At 47.8% G+C, this 22,940-nt stretch overlaps 1 protein-coding gene across 1 annotated transcript in view; it reads right to left on the bottom strand.

The window, feature by feature from the left end:
• Positions 1 to 1,224: 1,224 nt before the first annotated feature.
• The window catches only part of cdc25d (cell division cycle 25 homolog d), a 34,054-nt gene continuing 12,338 nt past the window's right edge, over positions 1,225 to 22,940 (bottom strand). The window contains exons 2-12 of the mRNA XM_052027678.1: positions 20,850 to 20,944; positions 16,789 to 16,840; positions 14,512 to 14,545; positions 13,713 to 13,778; positions 12,843 to 12,989; positions 10,162 to 10,257; positions 9,659 to 9,721; positions 7,773 to 7,871; positions 5,699 to 5,832; positions 4,509 to 4,620; positions 1,225 to 2,433 (exon numbers count right to left, since the gene is read on the bottom strand). Coding sequence (XP_051883638.1) covers positions 2,293 to 2,433; positions 4,509 to 4,620; positions 5,699 to 5,832; positions 7,773 to 7,871; positions 9,659 to 9,721; positions 10,162 to 10,257; positions 12,843 to 12,989; positions 13,713 to 13,778; positions 14,512 to 14,545; positions 16,789 to 16,840; positions 20,850 to 20,944 — 1,039 coding nt within the window. The 3' untranslated portion in view covers positions 1,225 to 2,292. The remainder of the gene's footprint in view (positions 2,434 to 4,508; positions 4,621 to 5,698; positions 5,833 to 7,772; positions 7,872 to 9,658; positions 9,722 to 10,161; positions 10,258 to 12,842; positions 12,990 to 13,712; positions 13,779 to 14,511; positions 14,546 to 16,788; positions 16,841 to 20,849; positions 20,945 to 22,940) is intronic.

The raw sequence follows: 22,940 nt of genomic DNA, 5'->3' as shown, positions 1-22,940 counted from the left end.
GACAGCTTCTACCCCACTGTGATAAGACTATTGAATGGTTCCCTTATACAATGAGATGGACTCTGACCTCACGATCTGCCTTGTTGTGACCTTGCACCTTATTGCACTGCACTTTCTCTGTAGCTGTGACACTTTACTCTATACTGTTATTGTTTTTACCTGTACTACATCAATGCACTCTGTACTAACTCAATGTAACTGCACTGTGTAATGAATTGACCTGTACGATCGGTTTGCAAGACAAGTTTTTCACTGTACCTCGGTACAAGTGACAATAATAAACCAATACTAAAAATATTCAATGTCTCCTCAGATGGGCTCCATAGATTCCCCATGGTGTTTTCCACAGAAAGGCAAGAGACTGTTCTCACTGTCCTGGGCCAATACACTTTCCTGTTTACAGGAGGGTTACCACCTTCATTGGTCTTTGGGTCACACACAGTATCATACCTTTGACCTACAATGGCCTTCACTGGAACTCGCTACCCAGCAGCTCTGTGGGAGCCCCTTCAGCTAATGACTGACAGCCGCCCTCTCAAGGGCAGCTTGAGTTTATGCAAGGTCATCAGCCAGTGACGTTAACACTGCTCCTCTCCCACAGAGGCTGCCTGACCTGCCGAGAACTTCCAGCATTTATTTAGGTTACATTTTATGATTCCTTGCCAGCAATCCCACATCGGAGATATTCCCTTTGTCCTACCCACCTTTCCCACATCCTCTCTGCAGCTTCCAACTAACTTGCTCTCGTTCTCCCAGTTCTGCTGAAGGGTCTTCCACCTGAAGCACTTGTTTCTCTCTCCACAGATGTTGCCTGACCTGCTGACTGTTTCCAGCTTGTTCTTATTTCTGCCTTAGACATTGTCTTGGATAAGGCACAGATGCAAGTTCCTCATGTTCAGGATGTGCTCACAATACCCAATAACTAACGACAATCAGTGATTCCCAGACTTTTCCAATTTAAGGACTTCTCTTCAAGGGAAAGTCGATCCCCCAACCGCCTAAATTACAGCACAATGCAACACTCAGAATATAAATGTACTTCAGGTAAAATATGTTTTAATAATTCTTTCAAATGTAAATAGTCTGTACACAAGTACAGGTTGCTTTTTGGGTCCCAGCCTTGTCAAGCATCAATCAAACATCATCATGCTGTATCGTGCTGTAGTTTTCTATGGTTCTATCAGTATTACAACAATATGACCACCCATTCCCAACCATCCCATATACAAATAATGCATAGCCTCCATTTATTTTGTACTGGTAATGATTTAATTGCATTAAATATTTGGATATATCATTTTGGTCCAATGATTTCCAAAAAAAAATTGTAATGTAGAAAAAAATTTGAAAGCTTTCCACTCTTATCGTCTCTCAGACAGTTGAGTCATCTCTGCACTCAGTCCCCAGGTTACAAACGTCTGACATGGATACCCCTACAGGTGGATGAGCTCCCATAATATTACTAAATTCTGACGTACGTCCGTTCCTAAGAATGGAAGAACCAGTTTGCTCTCTGTCTCCACATTTAATAACCGTTCTTTCCTTATCGGTCTTATGTGTTTTAGATGCCATTCATTATAACATGTTGGAGGTGTGCTTACCACATTGAGTGATTTTTGTGTATTATGGATAAAATCAACTTGAGGACATCTGTAAAAGCGGACCCAGTTCGTCCCCCGGGTCAGCACATACCGGCTGATGTTGATCTGCACGTTCTGACTCTGACCTCAGCCCCAGAATGAGTGCCAGCCTCAGGCTCTAACAATGATCGCTGCCTGCAGGAGCAGCCCCTCAATCACGGGCAGATTCTCCACCACAAAACCCCCACCTGGGAAAACCCCAAGGACCCCCAGAGGTTCTCAAATCTGAAAAACTACAATAAAAAAACCAGACATTCCACATTACATTTCCATTTTTGATTCCTGTCAAAGTACAGAATGGGCTTTACCGTATCTAACCCCTGCTGCCCTTACATTGGGAGATTGTATTTTATATAAGTATTAATGTGAGTGTGTGATGGGACAGTGTAGAGGGAGCTTCACAGAGCTTCACTCTGTATCTAACCCACAATATACCTGACCCGGGAACGTTCAATAGGGCACTAGATGTTCTTGGTCAAACGGAGAACCAATAATTCCCAAGTTCCTGTTTCTGACTTTGAAGAGTACTGAAGGAAAGATGCTGAACAGTGTGTGAAAGGGAGACGCTGTCTTGAGAGGTCACTGCTGGCTTTGATGGTCTGGTCCAGAAGAGCCGTTAATGGTCTGTTCCCACAGAGACCTCTTCCCACTTTCAGCGTCCACTTGCCGCTTTGAACAGTTCCTTCCGCCTGCGTCGCCCGGACACCAATTGCACCTTCTTGCGCACTCTGCGCAGTTCCTCCCTGTAATCCTTGTGGAGCATCCGAATGTACCCCCGAGGTTCACAAAGTGTCTGTGTGACAGAGGAATGAGGTTACAGCCTGCAACATCATCACAGCCCACCACCTGCCTAGGTGCAAAGCCTCTCCCCTTCCCCCTCTCCTTCCTGCTCCCTCTTTTTTCTCCCATAACCCCTTGTTCCTTGCCGCCTTTGTCTCTCTTTCTAAGTCACTACATCACTCCTTTATTGTCCATTTGCTCTGTTTACCCACTTCTCCTGCCTTGGCATGTGTATCTCTTACTTTCTTCCTCTCTCTGTCTCTCATGCTCTCTATAATCATTATTTGTCTATGTATTGGTATTGGTATTGGTTTACCGAGGTACAGTGAAAAGCTTGTCTTACAAACCGATCGTACAGGTCAATTCATTACACAGTGCAGTTACATTGAGTTAGTACAGAGTGCATTGATGTAGTACAGGTAAAAACAATAACAGTACAGAGTAAAGTGTCACAGCTACAGAGAAAGTGCAGTGCAATAAGGTGCAAGGTCACAACAAAGTTAGATGGTGAGGTCAGAGTCCATCTCATCGTATAAGGGAACTGTTCAATAGTCTTATCACAGTGGGGTAGAAGCTGTCCTTAAGTCTGGTGGTACGTGCCCTCAGGTTCCTGTATCTTCTACCTGATGGAAGAGGAGAGAAGAGAGAATGACCCGGGTGGGTGGGGTCTTTGATTATGCTGGCTGCTTCACCAAGACAACAAGAGTCCAAGGAGGGGAGGCTGGTGTCTGTAATGCGCTGGGCTGTGTCCACAACTCTCTGCAGTTTCTTGTGGTCCTGGGCAGAGCAGTTGCCGTACCAAGCCGTGATACATCCAGATAGGATGCTTTCTATGGTGCGTCGGTAAGAGTTGGTGAGAGTCAAAGGGGACAAACCAAATTTCTTTAGCCTTCTGAGGAAGTAGAGGCGCTGGTGAGCTTTCTTGGCCGTGGCATCTATGTGATTTGACCAGGACAGGCTGTTGGTGATGTTCACTCCCAGGAACTTGAAGCTCTCAACCCTCTCGACCTCAGCACCATTGATGTAGACAGGTGCATGTTCAATGCTTTTTATATTTGTCTTTGCTCTCTTTTGCTCACTATCTCATTTGATTTTCCCATCACGTTCTCTTTCTGAAGCTCATGTTACCTCTCTCCTTCCAGTTCTCACTTTGTGTATCTCTCCACCTCCGTCTCTCACTTTCTCCTGGAATTTCTCTCTCGCACTCAGTGGTTTATAGAGTCATAGAGTGACACAGCACGGAAACAGGCCCTTCCCATTCCCACCGAGCCCATTCCGACCATCAACCACCATTTATGCCAATCCTACATTATCCCAGTTTTTTATTCTCCCCACATTCCCATCAACTCCCCCCAGATTCTACCCCTCACCCACACACTGGGGGTAATGTACAGCAGCCAATTAGCCCACCAACCTGCACATCTTTGGGATGTGGGAAGAAACCGGAGCACCTGGGGAAACCCGGGGTAATTTGGGGGTAAGTCCACATCTGACATGCGGGAGTCTTACAAAAGCCAGCTGGTTAGAGTTTAGGACCAGCATGTTTCTCTGCAGATGAAAGGTAAGGATTGCAAGGTCCAGGAACCTTGGATGACAAGAGATTTTTAGTCAAAAAGAAAAAGTATACCGAAGGTTTAGGAAGCTGAAATCAGACAAGGCCCTTGAGGATATAAAGGAAGCAGGAAAGATCTAAAAGGTGGAATTAGGGGAATTAAAAGGGGACAAGATATCCATCCACCCGGCCCCGGAAGTGCCATGTTATGATAAGGTATCTTTATTAGTCACATATACATCGAAACACACAGTGAAATGCATCTCTTGCGTAGTATGTTCTGGGGGCAGCCCACAAGTGTTGCTATGCTTCCGGTGCCAACATAGCATGCCCACAACTTCCTAACCCGTACGCCTTTGGAATGTGGGAGGAAACCGGAGCACCCGGAGGAAACCCACGCAGACATGGGAAGAACGTACAAACTCCTTACAGACAGTGGCTGGAATTGAACCCGGGTCGCTGGTACTGTAATAGCGTTACGCTAACTGCTACACTACCGTGCCTGCCCCGTTAATGTAGGTATCCAGCTGAGTTACCTCAAACTGCTGGAAGAAATGTTTGTAGCCGTCCTTCAGAATGTAAAGTTCTGGAAAGCAGAGCCTGGGATACACATTTACATTCCGATCCAGTCTTCTCAGACTCCGGCAGCTGAGGAAGTAAAATACTTGGAAATATGTTGGGGGAACAAGTCAACTGAGTTATTGTAATGCAAGAGATGCCAGGCGTGGTCCTGTGGTTTTGTATCCCTCTGCTATAGGAAAAGGTTTCTCACTTATAATTTGGTATACCTCAACCAGGACCCCTCTCAGCTTCCTCCTGCCCCAAGGTAAACAAACTCAGCCTATCCAATGTGGGCACTCTCTCAGTGGTGTATCAGCCTACATCGTTGTACTGGGGTCTGCAGTTCAAATCTAAAGTCACGGTGTTCCGGCTCAGAAACACAGGCCCCTACACCATGAGCAGATGAATGGGAAATAGCTCATTGTGGGTTGATTTCTGGGACAACTCGCGCGTGTGTGTGCGTGCGTGCGTGCGTGCGTGTGTGTGCGTGTGTGTGTGCTGTGTGTGTATGTATGTGGTGTTTGTATGTGGTGTGTGTGTGTTGTGTGTGTGTGCGTGCGTGTGTGCTGTGTGTGTATGTATGTGGTGTGTGTGTGTGTGTTATGTGTGTGTGTGTATGTGGTGTGTGTGTGTTGTGTGTGTGTGCGTGCATGTGTGCGTGTGTGGTGTGTGTGTGTATGTGGTGTGTGTGTGTGTTATGTGTGTGTGTATGTGGTGTGTGTGTGTATGTGGTGCGTGTGTGTGTGTTATGTGTGTGTATGTGGTGTGTTGTGTGTGTGTGCGTGCATGTGTGCGTGTGTGGTGTGTGTGTGTATGTGGTGTGTGTGTGTGTTATGTGTGTGTGTATGTGGTGTGTGTGTGTGTATGTGGTGCGTGTGTGTGTGTTATGTGTGTGTGTGTATGTGGTGTGTTGTGTGTGCGTGCGTGCGTGTGTGGTGTGTGTGTGTGTATGTGGTGTGTGTGTGTTATGTGTGTGTGTGTATGTGGTGTGTGTGTGTGTGTGTTGTGTGTGTGTGCGTGCGTGCGTGTGTGCGCACATACATTGGGCTTAAGCAAGGTCAAGGTAGGACCATTAGGATAAGATGCTAAAAGGTGTGTGGGTCCGCATCCAGAGAGGGACAGTGAGGAGAGGGGAGGTGTGCGGCAGGACCTTAGTGGCACTTACACTTTGGGAGCTCGCTGGGAGGAGAACTCGCAGTGAAAGACGATGACGGTACGCCTCCTCGCTGGATCAGGTGACAGCTGCGGTGGGAAGAAGGTGCTGACGAGCTGCTCCTCCGTGTACAGGTTCAGGGCTCCCTGCAGACAAGACTCAGAATGAACCGCAAGGCCAGAACCAAGGAAATTCTATGTCTCTCTCCGTGCTGAAGATCAAGGTGGACTTGCATTTCAATAGCGCCATTTGAAAGGGTTGTTACAATCTGCTTTGCAGTTGATGAAGTATTTTTGAGTGCCTGACACCCAAGACCCAAACTACACACAGCAAGATCCCACAAGGAGCAGTGTGATAATGACCTTTAGTGATGTCATTGAGCAGACTGGGAAACTGGGAATAACCCTCCTTCAAAATAGTACCAAGGCATCTTGTAAGTCTACCTTGAAGGGCAGTGGGAGCTTAACGTCTCATGCCAATGACAGCACCTTCCATGGTCTACACTCCTTAGATAACTCCCCACAAGTCCCAGAGTGGGTTTTGAGCCCACAGCCCTCAGAGGCGAGAGAGCTACTCATCGAACCCTGGTTAAAGTGATGGATGTACACCTGGAAACTGGGTCGCCTGAGCCAACATTCATATGTGTGATTAGACGGTGAGATATTGGGCAGGTTATTTGACCGCACCAGGCACCACTTATGGTCAGAGCTCAATCCTGGCCTCAGTCAGCACTGGGACATATGCCATCTCTATTAGGAAGTGGGAAGTGAGGAGAGGTTGAATCGCCTGGGACTATACTCGCTGGAATTCAGAAGAATGAGAGGGGATCTTATAGAAACATGTAAAATTATGAAAGGGATAGATAAGATCGAGGCAGGAAGGTTGTTTCCACTGGTAGGTGAGACTAGAACTAGGAGACATAGCCTCAAGATTTGGGGGAGTAGATTTAGGATGGAGATGAGGAGAAACTCCTTTTCCAAGAGAGTAGTGAATCTGTGGAATTCTCTGCCCAGGGAAGCAGTAGAGGCTACCTCACTGAATATTTTTAAGGCACAGTTAGATAGATTTTTGCATAGTAGGGGAATTAAGGGTTATGGGCAGGTAGGTGGATCTGAGTCCACGGCCAGATCAGTCATGATCTTATTGAATGGCGGAGCAGGCTCGACGGGCCAGATGGCCGCCTCCTGCTCCTATTTCTTATGTTCTTAAGCAGGAGTGGGAGATGGAACGCTGCAACGGAGTGACAGGTCCCCAATCTACTTGGTGCGTTTAACATCAATGTACTAGAGTCAACGGTAGGGGAAAGAGAATTATATGAGACAGGTAGAGCAACATAAAAGGACAAGTTCCCCAGCTTACCCACCAACACGTACCACCAGGCTCAAGGACAGCTTCTATCCCACTGTTATCAGACTATTGGATGGACCTCTTATACAATAAAGATCAACTCTTGATCTCTGAATCTACCTCGTCATGGCCCTTGCACCTTATTGTCTGCCTGCACTGCACTTTCTCTGTAACTGTAACACTTTATTCTGCATTCTGCTTTCCTTTTGTACTACCTCAATGTACTTATGTATGGCATGATCTGTCTGGATGGCATACAGACAAAAGATTTTCACTGTATCTCAGTGCATGTGACAATAATTAACTAAATACCAATTACCCGTCACACTGTGAACTATTCCTATTCAATACCCGGCTGCTAATCCTGCACTTGGCAAGATCTCTCTCATCCACCTGCTTGGAAATGGCCAAAATTATAGAGCGAAATGTTAGCCATCAGCATTCTGACACAGGGAGAGCAAGGAACACACACACACACACACACACACACACACACACACACACACACACACACACATGAATGCACACACATACATACCCACACATGCAAGCACATGTGATTGCATTTTTACATATACATTAAGCACATATGCACACATTGACATGCACACATATGCATGCATATCCCGCGCACACACACATGCATCTCTACACACACTTAAGCACCTATGCACATATTGACGTGCACACACACACACACAGGTACAAGCACAAATGCATGCAAGTGTAAGCAACATACCTTAATGTGCCCTCCCTCGTATTCGTAAGGGTAGCGACAATCCACAATGACATACTCGTCAATAAGATGGTCAAAGTTCCCGACCAGCAAAACTGCCACCTGCAAAACACCCCAGAACCTCTGTGAGACCACGGTTCCACCAGACAAGCAAACATAAGGACTTTTATTTCCAAAGTGGACATCCCAAAGTAATTTACGGCCAATCAGGTACTTGTGGTGGAGACACATGTGACTACAGATGTTGGCATCTGCAGCAAAAAAAAACAGCTGGAGGAACTCAGCGGGTCAGTCAGCATCGGTGGAGGGAAATGGACAGTTGGTGTTTCAGGTTGAGACAAGTTTTTCACTGTACCTCGGTACATGTGACAATAATAAACCAATTTACCCTTCATCTGAAAGATAGAGGGGAGATAGCTGGTATAAAGAGGTGGGGAGAAGGGGTGGAGCTGGCAGGTGATGGGTGGATCCAGGTGAGGAGGGGTGATAGGCAGATGGAGGAGGGGAGGGTGGGAACAGTGACCGAGACCGGGAGGTGACAGAGGGCTGCAGAGGGTGGGATCTGATAGGAGAGGAAGGTGGAGCCTGGAACCAAATAAGGGAGGTGGGGAGGGCAGGTGGGAACAGTGGGGGGAGGGGACCCAGTGGGACGGGTGTGTGGGTGATGCCATTTACACAAATAAAGCCACGGCAGCAGTTCCATCCAAGGTCACTGGTTAAAGTCTCAGCTACAAGATGTCAGTTCTGACAGTGCAGCCGTCTCCCAGGACGGCACTGGGTGTTGTAAGAAGTCCTCAGTAAAGGAGAAGACAAGTTTATCAGGAGATTCAATGTGGAGGAGTGAGGGGGGGTTGTAGGAGCCTTAGCCCAAGCCTAAAACCAAATGCTTGCTCACAGAGTGATCCAACTTTCTCCTCTCCTGTTCCCTCAGCCAGATCCCAGCTGCAGTAACTGAATTCCAGGCACTGGGAAGAGGGAGAGGCTCCGGAGAGGGTGCGGTGCAGGATTGTCAGAACATCCCCGGCATAAAGAGGCTAAGTTACGATGTATAGAACCTCTGAGGGGAACGGAAGTGAGGTGTTTGTGGTTAAAAGGTTTGATTGGGCAGAGAGGAAATAGATTTGCAAAACACGATGATGCTGGAGGAACTCAGAAGGCCAAGCAGCATCCAGGGAGAAAAGCAGGCGGTCAACTTGTTGGGTTAGGACCCTTCTGGAAGTAGATTTCTTCTACTGGTGTGAAGGGTCAACTTTAAAAATCACAGCCAGGTCCGACCAGAGACAGGAGGAAACATTTCCTCACACACAGTGGGGACTCTCTTCGCTAAGACGTCAGATTAAGAACCAAGAGTATTGGTTTGCTGTAAGGCAAAGATATCAGGGCCACAGGAGGAATGTGGGTTAGTGAAGTAACAGTTATATAGTATATGGCAGAACATTTTTGATACACTGAACACACTTCTCCTGTTCTTGCAGATCCTGTCCTGAACCAGCAGCAACCCTGGCTGATAGCCCTACCCCCTAAGAAACCAGGGCAAGGGGAGATAGAACCAAGCACACTGGCTTCCCCCCGCCACCCCATCCCCCCAGGTGAGATGGGTCCATCAGCTCACAGGTGAAGGGTGGGAATCAAACCTGGCTCAAGCAGGGGTGGGAGCAAGGGGAGAAGGGAGTCAAGGAGGGTGTCAGAGGGTTGGAGGGAGGAGGAAGGGGAGTGGAATGGAGTCAAGGTGGTCGAAAGGCGAGTGAAGGGGGGGGCAAAGATAAATGAAGGAGTCGGGGGTGAAGGGGGCTGTGGGGCAGTGAAAGAGGGAGTGTCAATGGTGAACCTGTGGAGGTTGACTCAGGCGCAGCGAGCTGTCGGCTGTTCCGTGTACAGGCGATACTCACCGTCTGGGCAGAGATGTATTTCAGATCCTGATGTTTCCCTTCCTCCACGGGCAGAAGACAGGCCTAGATCAAGTGGCAGGGAGACACCAGTTAGCGACCCCTCAGTACTCCTCTCCTGAGCAAATTCTCTACTCACAAGGATCAGGGGCATCACAGTGGGGAAAGTGACACTCCTGTTTTACAGACATGGCATCCTGTCACACACTCCCAGGGCAGGGGCAGCACGGGTTAGATACAGAGTGAAGCTCCCTCTGCACCATCCCATCACACACTCCCAGGGCAGGGACGGCACAGGTTAGATATAGAGTGAAGCTCCCTCTACACCGTCCCATCACACACTCCCAGGGCAGGGGCAGCACGGGTTAGATACAGAGTGAAGCTCCCTCTACACTTGGAGCAGAAAGGAGTAAGAGGGAGCAGGAGAGGGAGTGTAAGGGATTGGGAGAAGATAGCGGGTAGGTAGATGTGAGGGGGTAGCGTTGGGTGCCTGAGGTGGTTCGTACTTGAGAGAAGTCTCCAATGATTTCTTTTTCACCCGAGTCTGGAATTTGTTCAGTGTCAAGCTGCGGGGAGCAGAACAATCGTCGAAGATTATACACCTGGAAACAGGATTGGAAATGGGAATCAGAGTGGGAATTTGCGTTCGGATCACTTCAGACCACTTCCAACCTCCCAAGTGCCAACTCACTGCCAGAGAATGAGTTACAGAAGGAACAGCCAGTCCCCATCACGTCACTGAGAGTGAGCCTCGGCTGGTTAAACCACAGTGAAGGTATCACATGTCTACTTGATTCTTTCCTCAGATAAATCAGGTCCCCCGACCTGTCTCCACTCCACGGGAAAACAATCTGAGCCTCTCCAATCTCCTCAAAACTGAAACACTCCATCTCAGGCAACATCCTGGTGAAAAACTGCACCATCTCCAGCACTATCACATCCTCTGGTGCGGTGACCCTTCAGCTCTGGCCTATGTTGCAGAAAATTATAACGTAACCTCCCTGCTTTTATATTCTATGCTCCAACTAATGAAAGTATCCGATAGACCTTCTTCACCACATTACCCACCTGTGCTGCCACCTTCATGGATCCCTGGAACTGTACACCAAAGTCCTTCTATTCCTCAGTACCCCCTAGGCCCCTACTGTTCTTCCTGTGTGTTCTACTCTGCACTTTCTATACCCCTGTATGGTCTCTCCCATGTTTAGACTGCCATATACATCCTGTCTTTTCTTTAAATCCAGCGTTCCTTGGACTTGTTGGCCTTTCCATTCACCCTTATGGAAACAATTTGACTCTGAACTCTCGCTATTTAGTTTTTGAACGAGTCCCACTGGTCATCCGTAGACTTACCTGCAAGCAGCTGCTCCCAGTCCAATTCTGCCAGGTCGTATCAGAAACCCCTTAATTTCTGCTCCTTGCCCTTCTCCAATCACAGTCTCACAGAGTTATGGTCACTATCTCTGAAATGCTCTCCTATTGAAACTCCCACCAGTTACCCAGTTATTGGTCCAGCGTTGCCCCTACTCCAGGACCACTATCTATATACTGACTCAAAACATTTTCCTGCACCCATTTTTAAATTTCCGCCCTCCCCCCTCTAAGTCTCTCACAGAACATAGAACATTACAGCACAGTACAGGACCTTCAGCCCATGATGTTGTGCCGACATTTTATCCTGCTCTAAGATCTATCTAACCCTTCCCTCCCACATAGCCCTCCATTTCTCTATCATTCATGTGGCCGTCTAAATGTCCCTAATGTATCTGTCCCCACAACCTCTGCAGGCAGTGCGTTCCACGCACCCACCACTCTCTGTGTAAAAACTTGCCTCTGACATCCCCCTTATACCTTCCTCCAATCACCTTAAAATTATGCCCCCTCATGTTAGCCATTGTCACCCTGGGAAAAAATCTCTGACTGTCCACTCGGTCTATGCCTCTTGTCGTCTTTTACACCTCTATCAAGTCACCTCTCATCCTCCTTCTCTCCAAAAAAGAAAAGCCCGAGCTCGCTCAACCTATCCTCATAAGACATGCTCTCCAATCCAGGCAGCATCCTGGTAAATCTCCTCTGCACCCTCTCTAAAGCTGCCACATCCTTCCTATAATGAGGCGACCAGAACTGAACACAATACTCCAAGTGTGGTCTAACCAGAGTTCTATAGAGCTGCAACATTACCTTGCGGCTCTTGAACTCAATACCCCGACTAATGAAGGCCAGCACACCATACACCTTCTTAACAACCCTATCGATCTGTGCGGCAACCTTGAGGGATCTATGGACGAGGACCCCAAGATCCCTCTGTTCCTCCACACTGCAAACAGCCCTGCCATTAACCTTGTATTCTGCCTCTCATACTGAGGCAAACCCAATATTGGGGAAACTGAAATCCCCTTCTACAATAACCCTATTAATTTTACACCTCTCTGTGATTTATCTATATACAGTATCTGCCCCCCTCATCTCCTGCTGACTGTTCGGAGACCTGTAGTATACCCCCAGCAGAATGATTGCCCCCATTCCTCTGTGTTTCTAAGCTTTACAGATATGGCTTCATTTGAAGAGCTGTCTCGGATATTCTCCCTCATTGCCGCAGTAATGGACACCTTGATACTGCAGTGTCACCTCCTCTTTTACATCCCTCACTGTTATACCTGGAGATTCCATACCCTGGGAATGTTGAGTTGCCAATCCTGCCCTTCTTTCAACCATGTCTCCAATGACAATAACAGCATCATATTTCTGGATTGCTCTGGATTCACCTACCTTGCTAGTCAGATTTTTCCACATTAAGATAGATACAACTTAGCCTTGCATACGTCCCTCGTTACTGCGTGCCTTATCATGCCTGTGGTATATTCTGCCTAGAGACCCTTCTATGTTTGACTGTACACCTACTCTGTGTCCCATTCCCTGCTGAATTTAAACCCTTCCCAACAGCACTGGCAAACCTCCCTGGAAGGATGTGGGACCCATCCTGGTTCAGGTGGAGCTGGTCCAGTTTGCATCTCTACCGTCTTTCCCAGAGATCCCAGAAATCTACGGACTGACTGCACACACCATCTTTTTAGCCACATATTCACCTGACCTACAATTCCCATACTCGCTGGCACCGTGTGTATCTGCACTGTGCCGATAAGTATCCCAGGGAGTGGAACAGATCCACAGGAATCACAACTTTTACCCGTCCCCCCTCCAAGTTTCTGTGGAATCCGCTTTTCCTTTTTTTCTGAGCCGGGGTTTGAAGTCCATCTGCCAGTTCGGTGCGCTTGGTGCCAGTCTGAGTCAGAGGTGGTGAGAGAGGAGCCCTTGGTCTCTCACTGTCGTAGTCCTGTGGGAACAAAAGCAGAAAACTACTGAGCTCACCAGGAGACCCAGGACTCAACTTGGACAGAGATTCTTTCAGTGAAGAGTGTGGAGTAAAGGGGGCACGAGAGCTGAGGACTCGATTATTCTGTCACTAGTCATAATCCCAGGTCCAGGAGTGTACAGAGTAGATATAGGATAAAGCTCCCTCTACACTGTCCCATGACACACTCCCAGGGCAGAGACGGCATGGGTTAGATACAGAGTGAAGCTCCCTCTACACTGTCCCGTCACACACTCCCAGGGCAGGGACCGCACGGGTTAGATACAGAGTGAAGCTCCCTCTACACTGTCCCGTCACACACTCCCAGGGCAGGGACCGCACGGGTTAGATACAGAGTGAAGCTCCCTCTACACTGTCCCATCACACACTCCCAGGGCAGAGACAGCATGGGTTAGATACAGAGTAAAGCTCCCTCTACACTGTCAGATTAAGGAATGATTCGGTGATAATGGGGCAGTGAACATTCCAGACCACAAGGATCTTGATGGAACGGGCTGTAGATGCGCTATAATTCAGGTTGGAGTCTCTATGAAGCAGGAATCCTGCTTGTGATCACTACCCTGTGAGCTCTGCTGGGTCACATAAGGATGCAACTGTCTAGGAGAGGTTCTGATAATTCGCTGCTGTCAGAGCTGGGGGCTGGCAAGGACAATTACAATAAAAAGAAAGAGCATTCAGTCTCACATTTTCCTTTCCCAGTTGACACAAACTTCCTTCCGTGTTCATCTGAATTTTATCCAGAAGCCTCGTCTATGCAAATAAACCAGAGAATGTTGCATCAGATTTGATCTACAGGAAACCGAGGTCTACATGTTACCAACGGCAGACTCTGCCTGGATTTGTCACTGCATTCCACTAGCCCTCTTTGCATCTCCCAGATCCCATGGTGCAAGTAAATTCTGATTCTTCAGTTAACCACCAGTGTTTCTACTCTTCCCTAATTGATGCACATTTGCTATTTAACTGTAAAATTAAACTACATAGAAATTAGAGCAGAATATATGACGTTAAAATATGGATGGTGCAGACCGTGTACTGCACACTTATACTACCTTATGCTAGTGCAGACTTATGGTTAGCATGGACACGATGGGCTGAAGGACCTGTTTCTCTGCTGAATGGCTCTAAGAGCGAACTTTTGACTCCCTGGAGTAAACTTTGCCTTTAATACCTGGGCAATTAGGATTGGAATCCACTCATTAAAGGTTTGTATTTCACATTGCTATGCCATTCTGTTCCGAGAACAATTTGCAATACTTTCAGACTTTGCCTTTCTTGGCATGTGGAACAGAACTCTGAAACCTCAGGTTGGTTGGATTGCTGTAGCTGCAACCTCTGGCCACCAGGAGGCACGGTGGAGCCAGCGTCCGAAGGCACCCACATACATTATACGTAAATCTGGAGTCAGCATCTAGCAGAGAACAGACACCAGGGCGATTTACTATTGTCTTGTTAAATAAATTGATGTATTTTCATAGCTTACCGGCCTGGGGGTTGTCTGCCTTGCTGGAGTCCGGCTACAAGGAAAGAACAATATTATTCTCACTAAGGTATCCACAGTTTGACCTGGTCTCACCTGACCACAGATATTCCCTTTGTCCCGTTCATCTCTGTTCCCAGCTTCTGTGCAATTTAAAACCACTGTTTTTTATCTCCCTTTTCCTGTTCTGATACAGGGTCTGGAGAGAATGTCCGGAGTGGGAGGGGTCCCTGATTATGTCGGCTGCTTTCCCGAGGCAGCAGGAGGTGTAGACGGAGTCAATGGAGGGGAGACTGGTTTGCGTGATGGACTGGGCTGTGTTCACACTCTACAATTTCTCACGGTCCTGGGCAGAGCAGTTGCCATACCAAGCCCTGATGCATCCAGATAGGATGCTTTCTGTGGTGCATCAGTAGAAATTGGTGAGAGACACTGGGGACCTGCCGAATTACCTTAGCCTTCTGCGGAAGTTGAGATGTTGTTCCCCAAACCTCAGCATTTCAATCTCTCCCTGCAAACTTCCAAACTGCCCGTTGTACTTGCTGACATTTCCCATCTCTCTTTTCACTAAAAATATTAAAAGAATGGATTTCCGGAATAGACGGAGACTTGAAATCAACTTTCAACATTTTGACCGGATGATCTGATCAGATGATCTCCCATTAGATGTATGATCCATGGGGTTCAGCTACTGACTGACTAAACCCACAGAGCAAGGGTGCATTGAATGAACAGTCTCCCAAGCAGACTCTCTGTGACCTGATTTTGATATGAATGTTATCGGGGTAATAATACTGGATTCAAAACGGGTGTTTGAAAATTTGTTCAATTTTCTTCACACATGGAAATAAAGCTCTGGTGCAAGCAACAGTGATTGTGAACACGTCTGAATGCTGTTGAATGACCAACTGCTCCACATACATCCTTTTGAGAAGAAAACCTGCTAACCCTGTCGTAACCTGGGCCAACAGACGATTCCCAGCACACACTGTAGTGGTTGTCTCAGCGGTGACCTCTCCCTCAAGGCTCACCAGCGTCACCTTCTTTAGGCAGTAAACGTTGGTCTTACCAAAGGTGCACACATTATAGGGAGTGTCACGGAACAGAGGGGGCCAGGAATACAATGGCATAGCATGCTGAAAGCAGCATCACAGGTAGATAGGGTGGTGAAGAAGGCTTTGACACGCTGGCCTTCAACAGTCAGCACATTGAGTACAGGAGTTGGGAAGTTATGTTGAAGTTATATAAGATGTTGGTGAGGCCGCACTTGGAGTATTGCATACAGTTTTGGTCACCTTGTTATAGGAATGACACAGAAAAGATTTACTGGGATGTTGCCAGGACTTGGGGACCTGAGTTACAAGGAGAGGTTGTGTAGATTAGGACTTTATTCCCTGGAACATAGGAGATTGAGGGGTGACCTGATAGAGGTGTATAAGATCATGAGGGGCATAGACAGGGTGAAGGCACATCGTCTTTTTCCCAGGGAGGGGGAGCTAAAAACAAGAGGGCATAGGTTTAAGATCAGAGGCGAGAGATTTAAAAGGGACATCAGGGGCAGCTTCTTCACGCAAAGGGTGGTGCATATTTGGAACAAGCTGCCAGAAATAGTGGTTGAGGCGGGCACATCAGCAACATTTAAAAGCCATCTGGACAAGTACATGGATAGGAGAGGTTTAGAGGGCTATGGGCCAAACACGGGCAGATGGGACTAGCTCACTGGATAACACAGTCGGCATGAGTTGGGCTGAAGGGCCTGTTTCCGTGCTGTATGACTGTATGACTCTATAGTCATAGAGTTACACAGCACAGAAAAAGGCCCTTCGGCCCAACTCGTCCATGCTGACCAAGTTGCCTACCTGAGCAAGTCCCATTCAGGATGATAAGATATCTTTATTAGTCACATGTACATCGAAACACACAGTGAAATGCATCTTTTGCGTAGAGTGTTCTGGGGGCAGCCCGCAAGTGTTGCCACGCTTCCGGCGCCAAACATAGCACACCCACAACTTCCTAACCCGTATGTCTTTGGAATGTGGGAGGAAACCGGAGCACCTGGAGGAAACCCACGCAGACACAGGGAGAACGTACAAACTCCTTACAGACAGCGGCGGGAATTGAACCTGGGTCACTGGTGCTGTAATAGCGTTACACTAACCGCTACACTACCGTGCCAAAACCAACAGTCCTTCCCCTTCAGATACTCCCATACAGGCGAAATAAAACCTGTTACATGATAAACAGCTGCAGGATTAAGATGCCCTGTGACTTGCGATGTACCTGTTGTTTCTTCTCTTTCTCTCCGGTCCATGGGGTGAGCTGAGCGATCGACCTGTAAGAGTCCCACAATTCAGATGAGTAACTAACATGTTTACAGCCCATGCCTTCTGATTTAGTGCTCGTTCTGAAGGTCCCTGTCAACTTTAAGACACCAGAAAGAAATTCCTCAGTTCTTGCCCGTGGTACAGTGGGCAGCTTTCTTGCCTCTATCAGAAAACTGTGGGTTAAGTCCCACTCCAGGGATGTGAGTGTATTATCTAAGGTGATGGTCCCGATGCAGTACTGAGGGGGTGTTGCAACACCAAAGGTGTCACTATCAGATAAACTGTGACCCTGTTTGCAATGAGTGTTCCACATTGGAAAAAAAGCACCGATTTCCCTCTCTTGTCAGAATCGGAATCAGATTCATTATCACTGAGTTATATGACATGTGTTGTTTTGCGGCAGCAGTACAGTGCAAAAACATAGAATTACTATAAATTACAGAAATAAATAAGTAGTGCAAAAATTAGGAATAGCAAGGTTGGGTTCATGGGTTCATGGACCGTTCAGAAATCTGTTGAGGGTCCGCCGCCCTCTTGAGGCACCACCTCTTGAAGATGCCCTCGATGGTGGGGAGGGTTGTGCCCGTGATGGAGCTGGCTGAGTCTACAATCCTCTGCAGCCTCCTGTGATCCTGTGCACTGGAGCCTCCATACCAGACTGTCAAAAATTAGATTAACTGAACATTTGTCCTATCACTTACTCTGCCCTGGAGTACAACAGTACAACAGTTAGCGTTCTTTAACACAGGGACGCACCTAATTTTTTTTAATTCAACTTCTTGGACTTCCTTTGACTTCACGTCATTTTTGTCTAACTTCAGTCCCAGCCATGAGCCTGGATAGTGACTGCTACCAATAGGTCGGGAGCTGTAATTACAAGCAAACTTGATCTTGGCTGTCTCCTGGAATGGAACGGGGATCAGCACGTCAGCTTGGGATAGTGGAATCAAAATCACTTGAGAGAATGGAGATGACGGGCTGAAGGGCCTGTTTCTGGACTGAATGACTCTATGAGCAGTGGAAGAAGAGAAAAATCATTCTTGTGGAAATGGCATGTCTCGAAGGAAGCAGCTAAGTTATCTTAAACTTGGTTAGACAACAAACAAAACCAATTTACTCAAAAAATCTGTTTATAGAGCAGAGGAAGCAGAATTGGCAGCAATTTCTCCCGGAGAGTGCAGTGAGTGGAGGATAGATACATAAACTGCAGCAACGTCACACCACAGGAGCAATGAATGTAAGATAATCGCTTTGAAATCATGGGCTTAAAATCAATTGCTGGCCCTCCCAGGAGCCACAACAATCGGGGGGGGGGGGGGGGGGGGGGGGGGGGGGGGGGGGGGGTGGAGCCAAGCAGAGACAGGAGAGCTGTGCAGACTCGCTGGCTCGCTCACTGAGGCCGGCTGGCGGCCACTTTTCCCTCGCCTGCTCGGTCCCCCCTGACTGCTCTTTCTGTGACCCTCTCCCACACATTCTTGCTGTTCATTTCTCTTCACCAGCCTCCTCTCCATCAACTCTGTCTGCACTTCTCGGTAAAGCATCCAACAGAATCAATGACCCCACCCACCCCGGACATTCTCCCTTCTCCCCCCTCCCACTGGGCAGAAGATACAAAAGCCTGAAAGCACGTACCACCAGGCTCAAGGACAGCTTCTATCCTGCTGTTATAAGACTATTGAATGGACCCCTAGTACGATAAGATGGACACTTGACCTCACAATCCACATCATAGTGGCCCTTGCACCTTATTGTCTGCCTGCACTGCACTTTCTCTGTAACTGTAACACTTTATTCTTCATTCTTTTATTGTTTTCCCTTGTACTACCTCAACGCACTGATGTGAAGAAATGATCTGTATGGATGGCAGGCAAAACAACGTTTTTAACTGTACCTCAGTACATGTGACAATAATAAACCAATTTACCAATTGAACTCTTTGAGTTCAAGAGTCAGGAAGTTATGTTGCAGCTTTATAAAACTTTACTTAGGCCGCATCTGGAGTATTTCATTTAATTCTGGTCGCCCCATTATAGGAAGGGTGCGGGGGCTTTGGAGAGGGTGCAGAAGAGGTTCACCAGGATGCTGCCTGGATTAGAGGGCATGAGCTATGAGGAGAGGTTGGACAAACGTGGGTTGTTCTCTCTGGAGCGACGGAGGCTGAGGGGAGACCTGATAGAGGTTTATAAGATTATGAGAAGCATAGATAGAGTAGACAGATGGTATCTTTTCCCCAGGGTCAACATGTCTAATACCAGAGGGCATGCATTTAAGCTGAGGGGGGTAAGTTCAAAGGAGATGTGTGGGGCAAGTTTTTTTACACAGAGAGCGGTGGGTGCCTGGAATGTGCTGCCAGGGGTGGGGGTGGAGGCAGATACGATTGAAGCTTTCAAGAAGCTCTTAGATCAGCTCATGAATGTAAGGGAAGTGGTAGGATGTGGACATTGTGTAACTGGGTAGGCACAACATTGTGGGCTGAAGGGCCTGTTCCTGTGCTGCACTGTTCTGTGTTCTACCATTTCTGACTGAAGAACAGTTCAGGTTTTTACTTTATTTATACAGCACGGTAACAGACCCTTCCGGCCCAATGAGTCCGCGCCGCCCATTTTAAACCCATGTTAACCTACCCGTACGTCTTTAGAACGTGGGGGGGGCACCCGGAGGAAACCCACGCAGACATGGGGAGAACGTACAAACTCCTTACAGACAGCAAAGGGAATTGAACCCCGATTGCTGGCGCTGTAATAGCGTCGCGCTAACTGCTACACTACCGTGTTATGGACCATTCTCAGGAGCGGAACCCTGTCATTACCTGGAGCAATACACAAAAAGTGCTGGAGGAACTCAGCAGGTCAGGCAGCATCCATGGAGGGAAATAAACAGAAGACGTTTCAGGCTGAGACCCTTCACCAGGACTGGAAAGGAAGAGGGCAGAAGCCAGAATAAGAAGGTGGGGAGAGGGGGAGGAACACACACAGGCAGGGAAGAGGTGAGTTCAGGTGAGGGGGGGAAAGGTAGGTGGGTGAGGGAGGGAGAGGAGATGTAAGAAGCTGTGAGGTGATAGGTAGAAGAGGCCGAGGGCTGAAGAAGGAGGAATCCGGTAGGAGAGGGCAGTGGACCATGGAATAAAGGATGGGGGAGGGGAGGAGAGGAGATGGGCAGGTCATCAAGGCGGGGGAAGGGAGTCACAGGAATAAGGGAAGATGAAGGAGTGGGGGGGGGCGGGGAGGAAAAAGAAGGGGAGGGGGTTACCAGAAGTTAGAGAAATCGATGTTTTGAGGCCATCAGGTTGGAGACTCCCAAAGCGGAATATGAGGTGTTGTTCCTCCAACCTGCGCCTGGCCTCAGTGTGGCAGTACAGGAGGCAGTGGATGGACAGTGTGGGAGTGGGATGTGGGATTGAAGTGGGCGGCCACCGGGAGGTCCCGGCTGTTGTGGCGGACGGAGCGAAGGTGCTCGACGAAGCGGTCACCCCAATCCGCGTCGGGTCTAACTGTTAGAGTGTTCTGGGGGCAGCCCGCAAGTGTTGCCCCCAGAACGCTCTACGCAAAAGATGCATTTCACTGTGTGTTTCGATGTACATATGACTAATAAAGAAATCTTATCTTATGTACAGGAAGCCACACCGGGAGCACCGGATGCAATAAATGACACCCTCGGACTCACAGGTGAAGCGCTGCCTCACCTGGAAGGACTGTTTGGGACCTGGGGACTGCCTGTAATTGACTCTGTGCTGTACAGAACACATAACACCCACACAAGATAAAGCTGCAGCGACAGAGCCAACAGTCAAACTCACACATAAACATGGTTGTTAAACAGATATCTGCAGAGATACTCTCCAGCTGCATTTCGAGGCTGGTAGGACCTACAATCGTCAGGTTGCAGCCTCCCTCCAAATACACACAGAGAGCAGAAATCATGCAAAGTATTCTGTTTTCCTCCTTTGCCTCCACCCTGGATAGAATAAGACTCCATAGCAACAGACTACAGCTACCAGCTGAGGCAACTTGTACAGACCTGTAGGAGTTTTGGTCTCCGTAGCAACGAGCAAGGCCTCAGGGCTTGGATTTCCGTCCTCGGGCGAAAGCTTCAGTCTGCGCTTGGGGGTGTCACTGTGGTCAACAACACAGATTAATACTTGTGGAGGCAGCAGGGAGAGAGGGAGAGTGTGTGAAAGATTTCAAATATTTTAACTCCCTGCTTTTAGAGTTGTCAAGCAGGCTATATGGGGCCTGCTTCTGAAAGGTTCTACCCGAAACTACTTCATTTGTATTTATAAAGCATTTTCCCAGGACACACAAAATAGGAGCCCGAGTAACAAACAATCTGCTGGAGGAACTCAGCGGGTCAGGCAGCATCTGTGGGGGGAAAGGAATAGCTGACGTTTCACGTCAAAACCCTGACCCAAAATGTCAATAATTCCCATCCTCCCACAGATGCTGCTCGACCACTGAGTTCCTCCAGCAGATTGTTTGCTGCTCCAGATTCCAGCATCTGTCGTCTCTGGTGTCCATCAGAACCTTCAGAATCCAATTTATCACGGACATATGATGTGAAATTTGTTGTTTTGTGGCAGCAGTACAGTGCAAAGACATTAAATTACTATAAATTACAAATATAAATAAATAGTACAGAAGAGGAATAACGAGGTAGTGTTCATGGGTTCATGGACCATTCAGAAATCTGATGGTGGAGGGGAAGAAGCTGAATCGTTGAGTGTGGGTCTTCAGGCTCCAGTACCTCCTCCCCGATGGTAGTAATGAGAAGAGGGCAAGTCCTGGATGGTGAGGGCCCCTAGCAATGGATGCCGCCTTCTTGAGGCACTGCTTGAAGATGTCCTTCTTCACCATTCTTGCAGTTCCTGACAGATCTTCTACTCAAACACCATTTTGTAGCACTATCCCCATAACATTCCCTTAATGTCCATAAACCTTTTAATCTCTGTTTTTGAATGAACGTAACAACTGAACCACCACAGCCCTCAGCAGTGGAGAATTCCAAAGGTGCACCACCCCTGAGTGGAGAAATTTTCCCCTCATCTCAGTCATGAATGGCCAACCCTACATTCTCAAACTGTGAAGGGGACTTCAAGACATGAAAGGGGAACTTTTGCAGGGCTGTGGGGGGGGAGGAGCAGAGGCAGTGGGACTGAGTGCAAAAAATCAAACACAGCCACAATGGGCCAAATGGTCTCCTGTCCTGTAAGAATCAATGACCACAAAGTGCACATCTTTCTGCAGGGAAGGAGATGTGCCATTCTCTGGTCTACATCACCAGATCCACAACAATGTGGTTGACTTAACTACCTTTTGAAATGAAAGTTTTTAGACTTGAGAAATTATGAAGGATTACCAAACTCCAGCCTTGCCAACCAAGCACACACCTAATGTAGGAATGAAAAAAAGCATCTTGAACAGGATTTTGCCAGCAGAATTTCCCCTGTGTACATTACACACAACTCAAAGCGTGGAACGTTACTCTAAAATTCAGTTTCATTTAAGAGGAGACACAAGAGATGGCAGACACTGGAATCTGGAGCAACAAACAATCTGCTGAAGGAACTCAGTGGGTCGAGCAGCATCTGTTGGGGGAGGGGGGTATCCTGATGTAGCATTTCGACCGAGATGTCAGCCATTCTTCTCCCTCCCACACCCCCCACCCCACAGATGCTGATCCATCTGCTGAGTTCCTCCAGCAGATTATTTGTAGCTTAGGTTTCATTTATTGTAGCGGTCAGCGTAACACTATTACAGTGCCAACGACCCCGGCTTCAATTCCCGCCGCTGTCTGTAAGGAGTTTGTACGTTCTCCCCGTGTCTGTGTGGGTTTCCTCCGGGTGCTCCGGTTTCCTCCCACATTCCAAAGACATACGGGTTAGGAGTTGTGGGCATGTTATGTTGGTGCCGGAAGGGTAGCGACACTTGCAGGCTGCCCCCAGAACACTCTATGCAAAAGAGATGCATTTCACTGTGCATTTCAATGTAAGTGACTAATAAAGGTATCTTAAAAAAATATGAAGAGGTCTTCCGATTACTCTGAAGTAGATTTAAAACTCAGATATTGGAAAAAAAAATGACAGGCTCAAATTATGCCAAAGCTGCCTCAGTG

This window comes from Pristis pectinata, chromosome 12 (assembly GCF_009764475.1).
Source record: "Pristis pectinata isolate sPriPec2 chromosome 12, sPriPec2.1.pri, whole genome shotgun sequence".
NCBI classification, from domain to species: domain Eukaryota; kingdom Metazoa; phylum Chordata; class Chondrichthyes; order Rhinopristiformes; family Pristidae; genus Pristis; species Pristis pectinata.
This window is presented reverse-complemented; position numbering and strand designations above follow the sequence as displayed.